The sequence below is a fragment of the Colius striatus genome, chromosome 2 (genome assembly GCF_028858725.1).
Source record: "Colius striatus isolate bColStr4 chromosome 2, bColStr4.1.hap1, whole genome shotgun sequence".
Lineage (NCBI taxonomy): Eukaryota > Metazoa > Chordata > Aves > Coliiformes > Coliidae > Colius > Colius striatus.
This window is the reverse complement of record NC_084760.1, coordinates 37,960,200-37,973,691: the sequence shown is the minus strand read 5'-3', so window position 1 is coordinate 37,973,691 and position 13,492 is coordinate 37,960,200. Positions and strand designations below refer to the sequence as shown.

At 39.2% G+C, this 13,492-nt stretch overlaps 1 protein-coding gene across 1 annotated transcript in view; it reads left to right on the top strand.

The window, feature by feature from the left end:
- Window positions 1-11,342: 11,342 nt before the first annotated feature.
- Window positions 11,343-13,492, top strand: part of APOB (apolipoprotein B) — a 37,342-nt gene continuing 35,192 nt past the window's right edge. Inside the window, exons 1-2 of the mRNA XM_061990484.1 lie at window positions 11,343-11,400; window positions 13,311-13,349. Coding sequence (XP_061846468.1) covers window positions 11,343-11,400; window positions 13,311-13,349 — 97 coding nt within the window. The remainder of the gene's footprint in view (window positions 11,401-13,310; window positions 13,350-13,492) is intronic.

The window sequence follows — 13,492 nt, the reverse complement described above, 5'->3', positions numbered from 1 at the left end:
GGCAAGTGTTGTGAGGACAGGTCAGTCTTTTCTGCACTGCCCATTGACGGAACAAGAGGTACCAGGCACAAACTGGAACACAGGAAGTTGCACTAGAACATAAGGAGAAACTTCTTTTCTCTGAAAATGAGGGAGCCCTGGCACAGGCTGCCCAGGGAGGGTGTGGAGTCACCTTCTCCAGAGGTTTCCAAACATGCCTGGACATATTCCCATGTGACCTGATTGAGGGGAACCCGCTTTATGGACTAGATGATCTCTGGAGGTCTCTTCCAATCTCCACCAATCTGTCATTTTAGCAGAAATCCATGTTAATCAATGCATGGAAGTTTGTATCTATAGACAAGTGAGGAAATAACCATTCCCTGTGCAAGCTGTTCAGAGTAGAACTTCTGTTTACTGTGTGAAATAATAGAGACAAATTAGTATTCTGAATAAATACATTTCTCTTGTGCTAATTTATATTCCATCGAGATCATATTCCATCAAAACTTAATTTCAATTGCAAACATAGGACTCTTAATAACGTGAATCTTAGGAGACATATTTCCTTCTTCAACAATACAATGACAAAAAAAAAAGTCTCATCCTAGTCAGAGGACTGCTACTTTTTTCTTTTTTAATCCAAATTTATGATTTCCATATAGCCAGTACAAGCTGCTGAACTCATTCTTCTGAAAACAATGAATTCGTTTTTTATCTTGGCCACATGCAGAGGTGGATTTAATTATGCGTAATTCACTGATACACCACAGACCCAAAACAGAAAGTATAGATGAGAAAAAATAACCTTCTGCCTTTCCTCCCTCCTTCCTCCTCTCCTTCTCCTCCTTCCTTGATTCTTCCTGTCTTCCTCCTTACCTACCTCATTTTTTTCTTCCTTTCCTTTTGCTTATTAATACCATATTTTTACCATTATCTATTAGTGGCTTATCAAGTACAGAGATACCTAGTATTGAAAAGTTGCATTCTTAACTGAATGAAAGGAGTGAAAGGGCACTCAGAAAGAAATAAGAGCCCATATTTAAGCTTGAATTATGCTATAGAAATATAAAGTCCTTAAAAAGATAATGCATTAGAACTGACAATAAAGTGACTTCAAACAGGGGTTTCTGGAATAAAAGCAGTATATACGGAGGATAATATTTGTCACTGTGATTTTACTGCACAGAAAAGAAGTAATAAGAAATTAACAAAGAACGGGAAAGAAGTTACTTACCAGTAAACTTAACAATTCATGAAGTACAGGCAAATGCTTTAATTTAAAAAATACATATTAAAAATGGTTAAGATTTGATGGCACATTTCAGATGAGTTGTACCTGCGAAAAGGAAGTATGTAATGTTTTTCTGCACCACAACATTGCCTCAAATAAGTAAGGATATAAATATTTAATTTGATCATTTAAAAAAAACTGATTATCTGTCTTTAAAATATGAATTTGATTCCTGTCAGTGGTATATTAATCTAGGTTGCTAAATTGAGTTTAAAAAGGAACCCAGAGAGAGGGAAAAACAACCTTCCTTCCCATAGGACTTGTCTAAAATTCAAGACTTTGGAATGATTGGTGGAATTGTGCTATTTAATCAGCAAAATATTCAGGTGTGTAGGTAAGATGAAGACACTTCAATGATATAATGCAAAGCCTCTTTCGGGATAAAAGACCAAGTATTTTTCTCAAATCTTTTTTTTCTCAAATCTTGAATTGAAAATCACAACCACTACAATAACATTTCTAATTTTGAAAATGTTTTTACCCAGGGAAGGAAACTGAGCTCACTGCTCCTTAAGGCTGTATTTACAGACGTGATCAGAAAGTGAAAAACCTTTTATATCAGTACCAATAAGACAAATGACATGTCCCCTTCCTTTCTAGCTTTTCAGAACCTTAAGCCTAACAGGTGCAGTTCATCATCCAGTAATTAAATTTATAACCTGGTCCTTGTATATATTAAAGTTCAGTCCCCACCTGACAGCCCTATCTACTATCACTCTTGTGGCTTCATTGTTTCGTTATCGTTTCTGGTGATACTGTGCAAACAATGCTGACTCATTTTTTTCCCCTTCCTTGTATAGCATCAATGCCTTAGTAAAATGGAAAAAAAAATGGCCTTCTCAGATGAGACATTGAGTAAACACACTTTCTTAACTATCATGAGCAAGCTTAGTCCACAGAGTCTTCCTTGTGGCCTTCAAGCAGCCAGTATGTTGCAGGGGGCATCTTCTACAGTATTACTTATAATACAGTAGGAGAAAGCTAGTAGTGAGGGCTTCCTATGCTCTGCAAGGTAAGTCACTCTGTTTGTGGTTCTATTTCCCTTTTGCTAATGGGAATTTTTTCCCCATCTAAGAGTAACAGTGCCTTGAAATGATCAGGAATGATGTAGTAAAATTTTATATCATAGAATCATAGAATGGCAGGATTGGAAGGGACCTTCACACATCATCTAGTCCAACCCCCCTGCAGAAGCAGGTCAACCTAGATCACGTTGCATAGGAACATGTCCAGGCGGGTCTTGAAGACCTCCAAGGAAGGAGACTCCACAACCCCTCTGGGCAGCCTGTGCCAGGGCTCCCTCACCCTCACAGTGAAATAGTTTTTCCTTATATTTAAGTGGAACTTTTTGTGTTCGAGCTTCATCCCATTATCCCTTGTCCTGTTGTTATCTACTATAGAATAAAGGGATGTCCCAACCTCCTGACACCCACCCTTTAGATATTTATAAATATTAGTAAGATCTCCTCTCAGTCTCCTCCAGACTAAACAGCCCCAGTTCCCGTGGCCTTTCCTCATATGGAAGATGATGCAGTCCCCTGATCATCTTGGTGTCCCCTGCGCTGGACTTTTTCTAGAAGTTCTCTGTCCCTCTTGAGCTGAGGAGCCCAGAACTGGACACAGGACTCCAAATGAGGCCTCACCAGGGCAGAGTAGAGAGGGAGAAGAACCTCCTTTGACCTGCTGGCCACACTCTTCTTGATGCATCCCAGGATGCCATTGGCCTTCTTGGCCACGAGGGCACATTGCTGGTTCATGTTTAGTTTATTACCAATCAGGACTCCCAGGTCTCTCTCTGTAGAGCTGCTCTGCAGTAGGTCAATCCCTAGCCTGTACTGGTGCAGGGGGTTGCTCCTTTCCAGATGCAGGACTCTGCACTTGTCCTTGTTGAACCTCAGGAGATTCCTCTCTGCCCAACTCTCAAGCCGGTCGAGATCCCGCTGAATGGCAGCACAGCCTTCTGGGGAATCAGACAGTCCTCCCAGTTTGCTGTCATCAGGGAACCGGCCGAGGGTACACTCTTGTCCCCTCATTCAGGTTGTTGATGAAGATGTTGAACAAGACTGGCCCCAGAACCGATCCCTGTGGAACTCCACTGGCCACAGGCCTCCAACTCGATTCTGTGCCATTGATCACCACCCTCTGGGCTCTGTCTTTCAGTCGGCTCTCGATCCACCTCACTGTCCACTCATCCAAGCTACACTGCCTGAGCTTTCTGATGAGGATGTTATGGGAGACAGTGTCAAAAGCCTTGCTGAAGTCAAGGCAGATGACATCCGCTGCTCTCCCCTCATGTAGCCAGCCGGTTATGCACTCATAGAAGGCTATCAGGTTGGTCAAACAGGATTTCCCCTTGGTGAAGCCATGTTGACTCCCTTTGATAACCATCTTTTCCTTCATATGTTCAGTGATAACATTCAGAATGAGTTGTTCCATCACCTTTCCAGGGATGGAGGTGAGGCTGACCAGCCTGTAGATTCCTGGGTCATCCTTCCTGCCCTTTTTGAAGACTGGAGTAACACTGGCCTTTCTCCAGTCCTCAGGAATATAATACTGTCTAGAAATTTGTATTGCACAATACCATCAGTTAAAACTATTGGATTGATGGATCAGCTCAGACACTGAGTGAAAGTCACCTGTCAGATCTTTGAGTTTGAGTGATTATCGAAGAGTTCTCAAAAGTAGAAAGAATTATGAACTGCTCAGAGTGATGGAAAAATGAGCTCCCAAAATAATTGGAAAAGATTTGAAAATTACTCCTCTGTGTATTTGTGAGCAGCAGAAGCCAGCAGCAGTAAAACCAACAAGACAATAGGTCTATAAATAACAATTTTTATATTCCACAGATCCATTTAATTGAAATGCAGAAGACTAAGCTTTTAACTGTAGTATGTCTATTTGAAGAACATGATATTCTGTAGAAAATTAACATATGACAGAGAAGTATTTGAAAAGAAAAAATTAAAAAATGAAATAAACTCTTTCTATGTTGATGAACTCAACTTATAAGTCTGGAAAACAAATTGAGTCTCTGAGAAGTGGTCAGATGCAGAGATGAGGAAAAGCATCATAGAAAGCACAGTAGCAATGTTTAATTAATTTGAGGAAAGCAGTTGTAATTTTGCAGGCAGAGATGACACCCTGTGTACATAAAAGCCTTTGGAGACAGTGTACAGAAAAGCCTGTGGAGACAGCATGAGCTCTGGCAGTATGAAGATGATGGAGAGTTGAAACCATGGGAGAGAAGTAAAAAGTTGCACAGATTTTCAAGTTGTGGTTCACTGAACCTCTTATGTCATGACACTGCTGGAATGTGATATTTTGTCATGACTGGCAATACTGGCATTAGAACCAAAACAAAAAGTGTGACAAAACTGCCGCTGGTTCAATGGAATTTACTAGAAGAGCAGCATGTAATTTTGCTACAGGAAATCCCTGGATAGCCATTGTTAAAGTAAATGGGTCTTACCTTTTCCACAGATGCACTGAACATCTGTACCAAACCCAGTGTTATTAGTATTAAGAGACACCAGAGGATTAGTCTTCCAGCGGTCAGCTTAGAAGGAAGCATTTGGTTGAAAAGTATGGATTAACAAGAAATTGGAAGAAATTTTTAAAAGTGGAAAAATTGCTCATCTAGAAATACATGAAACACTTCACCATGTCACCTTGACGGTGAGAGAGAATAAGGTAGAGGTTCACAACATCTTTGTAGGAACGTCTCACCAGAATTGAAAACTGAATTTAGAGATCCCAAACTACCACAGTTCAAAAGTACATTCCTTTGCCTAAGGACCAAACAAAGGGAAAGAACTGGGGAGGTTTAATGCTCTGAAAGGAGAATGTGAATATAAGGTTCAAAAGAATCAGTACATTTTCTTGTTAATGCAAAAAAAAGATAAACCATTTACACGTGAATACACTTAAAAGAACTCAATAAATATATAAAAAGGAAACATTTTCCACTACCTACAAGGAGAGAAATTGTGGAGTGGATGGATTATGCTAAATATTTTTCTACTCCTGATGCCTCAGCAGGCTTCTGGCAGGCGTTCTTAGTCAAACAGAGTGCATGTTTATGCACCTCCACCACCTCCTTTGGGACACACGGTTTCCTCAAATTGCCATTGGGTTATAGTTAGCACCAGAGGTGTTTCGCCAGAAAATACAACCATTTTTCTCTGATGAGGGACATGCTAAGACCTGAAGAGATGACACTGGCCTGGGAAACACAGCAGAATGTTTAGACCAATGTTTCCAAGGAGCTCCCAAAGAACCAGAAGTGCTGAGCCTTGACCTGGATGAGTAATGACAAAAAAAAAAAAAAAAGTTAATACCATGCAGAGAGTATATTTCTTAAGAAAATAAGAAAGAAGGAAGAAAAAGAAAGAAGAAAGAAAAAGAGAAAGGAGAGAAGACTAGAAGGGAAACATCCTAAACTTAAGACTTTACAAAAACGTAAACTGTAAACACATAATATGGGTACGAAATAAATTTAAAGCCAAATCCCTGTCAGTTTAAGAAGCTCGGTTAAAGTTTGAAAGTTAGATGAGTTTTCTGTTTAACAGTATTCATATGACAATCCTTAAATACTGCAGAAGAAACATTACAAAGATGCACACATTTATATTGAAAAGAAAGGGAAGATACCTTGACAGCAATGTGAAGACCACCAAAACATGCCATATATAACACAAATACAGGACACCATTTCACACTTTTTCTGGAATAAGCACTATTAAAAATGCTTTTCCATGCTGACTTCCAGCCGTATACTAGCATTAATTTACTGTGATCAGTTTTCTTAGCTTTTCTAGACTCTACAGGTGACAGTAACCATCAAATCCATTTTCATTATAAGTATTTGACAGCAAACTGGGAGGACTGTCTGATTCCCCAGAAGGCTGTGCTGCCATTCAGCGGGATCTCGACCGGCTTGAGAGTTGGGCAGAGAGGAATCTCCTGAGGTTCAACAAGGACAAGTGCAGAGTCCTGCATCTGGAAAGGAGCAACCCCCTGCACCAGTACAGGCTGGGGATTGACCTACTGCAGAGCAGCTCTACAGAGAGAGACCTGGGAGTCCTGATTGGTAATAAACTAAACATGAACCAGCAATGTGCCCTCGTGGCCAAGAAGGCCAATGGCATCCTGGGATGCATCAAGAAGAGTGTGGCCAGCAGGTCAAAGGAGGTTCTTCTCCCTCTCTACTCTGCCCTGGTGAGGCCTCATTTGGAGTCCTGTGTCCAGTTCTGGGCTCCTCAGCTCAAGAGGGACAGAGAACTTCTAGAAAAAGTCCAGCGCAGGGGACACCAAGATGATCAGGGGACTGCATCATCTTCCATATGAGGAAAGGCCACGGGAACTGGGGCTGTTTAGTCTGGAGGAGACTGAGAGGAGATCTTACTAATATTTATAAATATCTAAAGGGTGGGTGTCAGGAGGTTGGGACATCCCTTTATTCTATAGTAGCTAGCAACAGGACAAGGGATAATGGGATGAAGCTGGAACACAAAAAGTTCCACTTAAAGATTAGACAGAAATATTTTACTGTGAGGGTGACAGAGCAGTGGAACAGGCTGCCCAGGGAAGGTGTGAAATCTCCTTCCTTGGAGGTCTTCAAGACCCGCCTGGGTGCATTCCTGTGTAACCTGATCTAGGTGGACCTGCTTCTGCAGGGGAGTTGCACTAGATGATCTCTAAAAGTCCCTTCCAACCCCTACAATTCTGAGATTCTATGGTTTGTCATTTGATTAAACTCCACTGTATAAGGCCCAGAGCATCCTGATCTAGTAAAATCTGTTTTGAGTGTGGGTTAGGCCTAGATGACTTTGAGTTTCCTTCCAGACCAAGTTTATTCTATGAGTTTGGTTGCTAAGGCTTCCACATCATGTCAGAGATATTCCATATGCACATTACTCGTGCACAAATTATCTTCGTATCTTTGTGAACAACCTCTCTGTGCATGTACATAAGATACCTTTAGTTTATCAGTTATTCTTTACGTATATGAACCACATTTATCCTGTGTTCTACAAAGAATCTCTGTGTGTTCTATGTTCTACGTTTTTAAGCACTTCCAACATGTGAACATGCAGAACATCCTTAATGTAATGGTGAGATTTTTAGGAAAGAAATAAGATAGAATTGTCAAAATTCATGAAATTTAAAGACATCTCCAGCTGGTTTATCTCATCAACATTAGTAAATACCCTACATTTTCCTCAATAAGCCGTGAAACTTTTTTTCATTACTGGTTAGTTACCAGACAATGATGATATTTTCATCTCTTTTAGAGAATTTTTCCCTTACCATCTTCTCCTAAGGGAAAAAAAGAAAGTGAGATATCCAGAAATATTCCCTGAAATTCCTAGAATTTCATCATTTTTTTAAATACTTTTTAATATTAGTGTTTAAATTTTTGGAAGAGAATGGTAAACGAACTTAATGCTCTCTGGTAGTACCTACTGCTTCAAAAATGCCACCTTACCATGGTGAGCACCAAGGCCCAAACTGTCCCTGTTTCTGAGAAAGGAACAAAAAAAATATTAAAGGAAAAAAAGAACATGGGACACAGCACTCACCTCAGATGGCTTGATCAAAATACATTTGGAGAACTTCCAATTAGATGTTTGTTTTTAGATCAGGACCAAATCTGTGAAGATTTGAAATATATGGCATATACCAAAGACAGGAACTACTTCCGGAGTAGAATGTCAGGGAGTAAAGTCTGGTGTTTTTGTTGTCCTTTCTCTTTTCAAATCTGCACCAATACCCTCTTGCCTGTCTTTGTCATATAGAATGCAAAAGATGCAGATGTAAGACCTACGATACAATCACTGGGCTTCAGAAACGTTCCATCTCCAAAGCTTCCAAGAGATTTCACTTCCAAGAGATGTGCTCAAAAGGAAAGTGGGATTTGGATAAAAGTAATTGAGAAATGCAAAGAATGTCATGAGATAATACAAATTAAAACAGATAGGTCTGGAAGAGAAACTGTTCTGAGGTCAAAGCTCACAATTTCACATAAATAACTGAAATAAGAATTTTATGTTTTCTAGCTCCATGCAAATATTGACTTTTTCAAGTGAGCTGAAAGCATGGGGATCCGTTGATTCTTAAATAGATAAAAATAGTGTGTCTTATTTTGTGATGGGAAAAAAGTGCTGTACCCTTGACTAGATAATACAGCACTACAAACCTGTCACAGGTTGTACCTATGTTACCTGCATGCTTATGGGCTGAGTCATGACTTCTGTAATGTTTGTGTAATACCATATTAATACAATCAGTCAGCCTCAGCTTGAGCCCAAATAACCTGAAAAGCAGCCTGAAAGCACCTGAAAGCAGCCAGGTGATAGGCAAATCTCTCCTCCTGCATTCTATGATTCTAAAATAGGGAAATAGTTTAAAAATCTCTGAATGCTGAGCACTCAAGATGTCTATTTATCTGCAGTGCTAAAGTGAAACAATAAATAGATTTTAAGTAACAGTCAAAGCCTCTTGATATTCAAATGCAGAAAGGGATCTTTCCCTTTGTGATGGTCAAAAATATATTTTTGTAGTCTCTTTAGTAGAATCATACTACCAAGTAAAATCATTTTTATATATCACAGCACATATTGAGGCAGATGTGAACAGAAAAGTAAACAAAAATCTATGTTGGTTTTTGTAAGTAAAAAACAATAACCTTCTATTGGTTGTTTTATTTTATCTATGATCAGCCAAGGACAGAAACCAAAATGGAAAAGTCCAAGAAATGTATCTTTCATGTTGCCTCCAGTACTGGTGAATCCACAAAAGAAAACTCTACAAGACATCTCTCTAAAATGTCATGCTTTTGTTACTGTCATCAGACAAGATCTTGATTACAAGGAAGATGTCTCCCTTATTGGAAAATGAATGCTTACCTTATGGTTGTATTGACGTTAGGAGTTACATGATCATAGTGCATTCTTGGAAGTGTAACCCAACTATGAAGTCCAAGAGAAAAAAGAGTATGAAGAAATAAGAGACTTTAAAGATTACCACCATGTTGAGTGGTACCAAGGTAACATTTCAAGGGGAAGGAAGTTACCATTTAGCTAAGCCAAAATTTGATTTTCAATACAAGAAGGGAAGAGGAACTATTTTGATTTAGGAATATCAAAACATTCCCATTTCAAACACATACACTAAAATTGAATTTACTGGAAAAAAAACCAAACATATTCTTTTTTACTGAAGTTAACCTTGATAGGTATGAGTAGAGAAAAAATTCAAACTACTAGAATTTCCCATGATATAAACCCAGTCTTTTTCACCAATATTCATATTCATGAAAATATTTTGTTTATTTGTTTGTATTTTAGTAAGGTTTATTTTCTTCATTCAGATAACTTTTATAATCTTATATCCCCATTTTTTATACTATTAGCAAAAAAAAGGGAAATTTCATCTAAAAACAAGGGAGCAAAAGAATTCTACAAAGGTTGCTTTTAACATGAATGTGACCTAATTTACATGAATATTGAGAGTAAATGTAAAATTATTTTTAGAAAGATATATGACAAGTGGAGTTCCACAGGAATCAATACTGGGACCAGTCTTGTTCAACAGCTTCATCGGCGACATAGATGAGGGGACTGAGGGTATCCTCAGCAAGTTCCCTGATGACAGGAAACTGGGAGGACTGACTGATTCCTCAGAAGGCTGTGCTGCCATTCAATGGGATCTCGACTGGCTTGAAAGCTGGGCAGAGAGGAACCTCCTGAGGTTCAACAAAGACAAGTGCAGAGTCCTGCATCTGGGATGGAACAGCCCCCTGTACCAGTACAGGCTGGGGGTCGAACTGCTGAAGAGCAGCTCTGCAGAGAGACCTGGGAGTCCTGATTGATAATAAGCTAAACACGAGCCAGCAATGTGCCCTCGTGGCCAAGAAGGCCAATGGTATCCTGGGATGCATCAAGAAGAGTGTGGCCAGCAGGTCAAAGGAGGTTCTGCTCCCCCTCTACTCTGCCCTGGTGAGGCCTCATCTGGAGTCCTGTGTCCAGTTCTGGGCTCCTCAGCTCAAGAGGGACAGGGAAGTGCTGGAGAGAGTCCAGCGCAGGGCCACCAAGATGATCAGGAGACTGGAGCATCTTCCTCATGAGGAAAGACTGCAGGAACTGGGGCTGTTTAGTCTGGAGAAGAGGAGATTGAGGAGGGATCTTAGTAATATTTACAAATATCTAAATGGTGGGTGTCAGGAGGTTGGGACATCTCTTTTTTCTATAGTAGCTAGCAACAGGACAAGGGATAATGGGATGAAGCTGGAACACAAAAAGTTCCACTTAAACATAGGACAAAATTATTTCCTGTGAGAGTGACGGAGCAGTGGCACAGGCTGCCCAGGGAGGCTGTGGAGTCTCCTTCCTTGGAGGTCTTCAAGACCCACCTGGACATGTTCCTATGCAACCTGATCTAGGTGAACCTGCTTCTGCAGGGGGTTGGACTAGATGATCTCTAAAGGTCCCTTCCAACCCCTACCATTCTATGATTGTATGAAGAAAGGAAAAAAATCTTAAACTTTCATTCTCCAGCCTGTAAAGGCAAGATGTCTGAAATGTACAATAATTTAATTTTCTCAAGCACTTATACCTTTAAGCCAACATCAGTACAGAAAATGTGTTGCAGTGGTCCTCTTTTCTCAGCTATAATTTATGCACTGCAATTGTTCCTGTGTTGATTTGGAATTTTATTTGAATACATTCTTAGAGTCTAGAGCTGAGTGATTTTACTTTTACAACTCCATTAAAGAAAGAAAACAATGAACTGGAAGAGTCATTTATCTCCAGTCTATGCTCAGTCTCTGCCTTCTGGGACTCCCAGCAGCCAAAGCAGAGTATTGACTGAAGTGCGGTGAAGAACTGGGACTCTCACCTTTGGACCTTTGGCAGTTTGCTCTGAGCTTTCTAAACCGTTTGCCTCAGCTGCTTACCACAGACTATATAAATGGTGGTGCAAGTCAGAAGGCTCACTCTCCCTCTGAGGTGGTAGGGAAGAGGAGAATAGAGAGGGAAGAAAAAAGCAGCAAGAGGGTTCAGGGCTCACCATGGGCCCTGTGCAGCTCTTGCTGCTCTTCTTGCTACTCAGCAGTGGTGTTCTCACACGTAAGTACTGCCTTTTATGTTAGTGCTTTTTGCTGCTTTATTTGTGAACCATTAAAACAACAATAATGCAAAAATCAACATGACAATGACTTATGTAATTATAGAGTGTGGCAAAGAGATCATCTCTTCCCAAGTAGGACTGGGGAATCATAGGAGGATCCCAAAGTAGAAACAGTCACAAATGTCACCTGGTATCTTTCAATCAGATTTAATGTATTTTGCAGCTTTTAAAGAATTCACGTTATTTGAGGTGGGGGGGAAGAAGTGTAATTGGTTTTCTGTAATGCTGTCCTTTTAAACCCTCATGGACTTACTGTAGCATGGAGATACGATACAAACTTATCCCAGCTGTTGCTAACCTATATTGTGGCAAATAATAAGAGAAAGTGCAATAAAGCAAAATGTGTTTGTCAGGCAATAGTCACATTTGTTAATACAATTTTGTGTTAAAAGGACACAGGCATCAGTAGTAGTAAAGGAAGTAATCTAGTAGCATTTTTTTCCTAAAATCAGAAGGGCTTTCTTAAGATCAATATGGTGCTGTGGATTGTGAGCTCTCCTTCTTTCTCAAGATGTGGCATTTTAGAATATAATACAGTAGAATATGACATAAAAGGCTTCAGGTACCTTAAGGAAGAAAATGAGCCTGAGGTTGATTATGCAGGTCTGGATTTATAAGCAGATCAAATTAATCATAAATACATCTATGTTGAGCTAATATTCTGTTGTTGACTGATGTTATACAATTTTAAAGGATGCACTTGTTTCTAGTGGTTATTAAGAAAGTTATAGTGATAGTAGTATTATATTGCTTTTGCTATTATTCTAATTAATGTTACACCCTATTTCTATAGATTAGTCAGTCTCAGAATTCCCAGATTGAAAACTTGGACAGTTCGCAGAGAGTATGTGATGAAATGTATGTGTGATAACCCAAAAAATGACATAGCATCCAAGGAATGCACCAACCTTTATTACTATATATATTATTTTATATTAGTTTTATTTTAAGTAGATTCATATGGGACACACCTAAGACAGACTGGAGCAAATTATTCTTCTGTTCTCAATGATATCCAGTGATAGGACAAGGGGCAACATGTACAAACTGGAACATAAGAGGTTCCAAAGAAATACAAGGAAGAATTTCTTCACTGTGAAGGTGGTGGAGCACTGCCCAGATGGGTTGTTGAGTCTCCTTCTCTGAAGACATTCAGAGCCCACCTGGACGAGTTCCTGTGTGATCTACTCTAGGTGGTCCTGCTCTGACAGGGAGATTGGACTAGGTGATCTTTCGAGGTCCCTTCCAACCCTTGAGATTCTGTGATTAACTTGAATAGGCTTCCAATCTGTGTCCTTTCCCTCCAAAGAAGGAACTCTCAATAGTCAGAAAAGTTTTAATATCAGGGAATTGTAGTATTAATCATCAAAGTTGTCTTTGTACAAAAAGCAAAAGCTATTAATCTAGTATGCAGTATTTTTGTGTGCTCAAATAGACTAAAAATTTTAAGGAAACTGTGTTATATGGTACATTTCATCTGTCTACCTCAGCATTTTCTGCTCATTATTTATAAATCTGTTTCACATAACATAGGGCTTTTTAAAATACTTGTTAACCAAGAAGCTGATCCTTCTCAGTTTAAATCAAAATAATTTAATTTGCTGACTTAAAGAACCTATTCTTAGTTCACAATTTCAAGGCAACTACTGTAACTCCCTGTAGATTTGACTCTGTATTGTCAATGTTAATAGTGGCTTTGTTGTTTGCATCAGTGTGCCAAACTACATAAAAAGTTGGCATAAATTAAAAAGATCTTACAATGAAAACAATATTTTCATTTATATTTATATAGCCCTTGTTTTATAGTTATAAACATCAGCTTTTAATTCTTGGATTTTTTTCTTTACAGAAGAAGAAACACCTGAAAATGGAAATCCAGGATGTTCAAGTAATTGATTTCTTACATCTGCTTTTGTTACTTATGTCACTGTATTTACTGAACACATCTTTCAAAGCTTGATTTTTCATATTCCAGAAGTCTCTTCCTCTGAAGTAACTGAACCAAAAGTGATGGCAATATTCTGAAGTCTT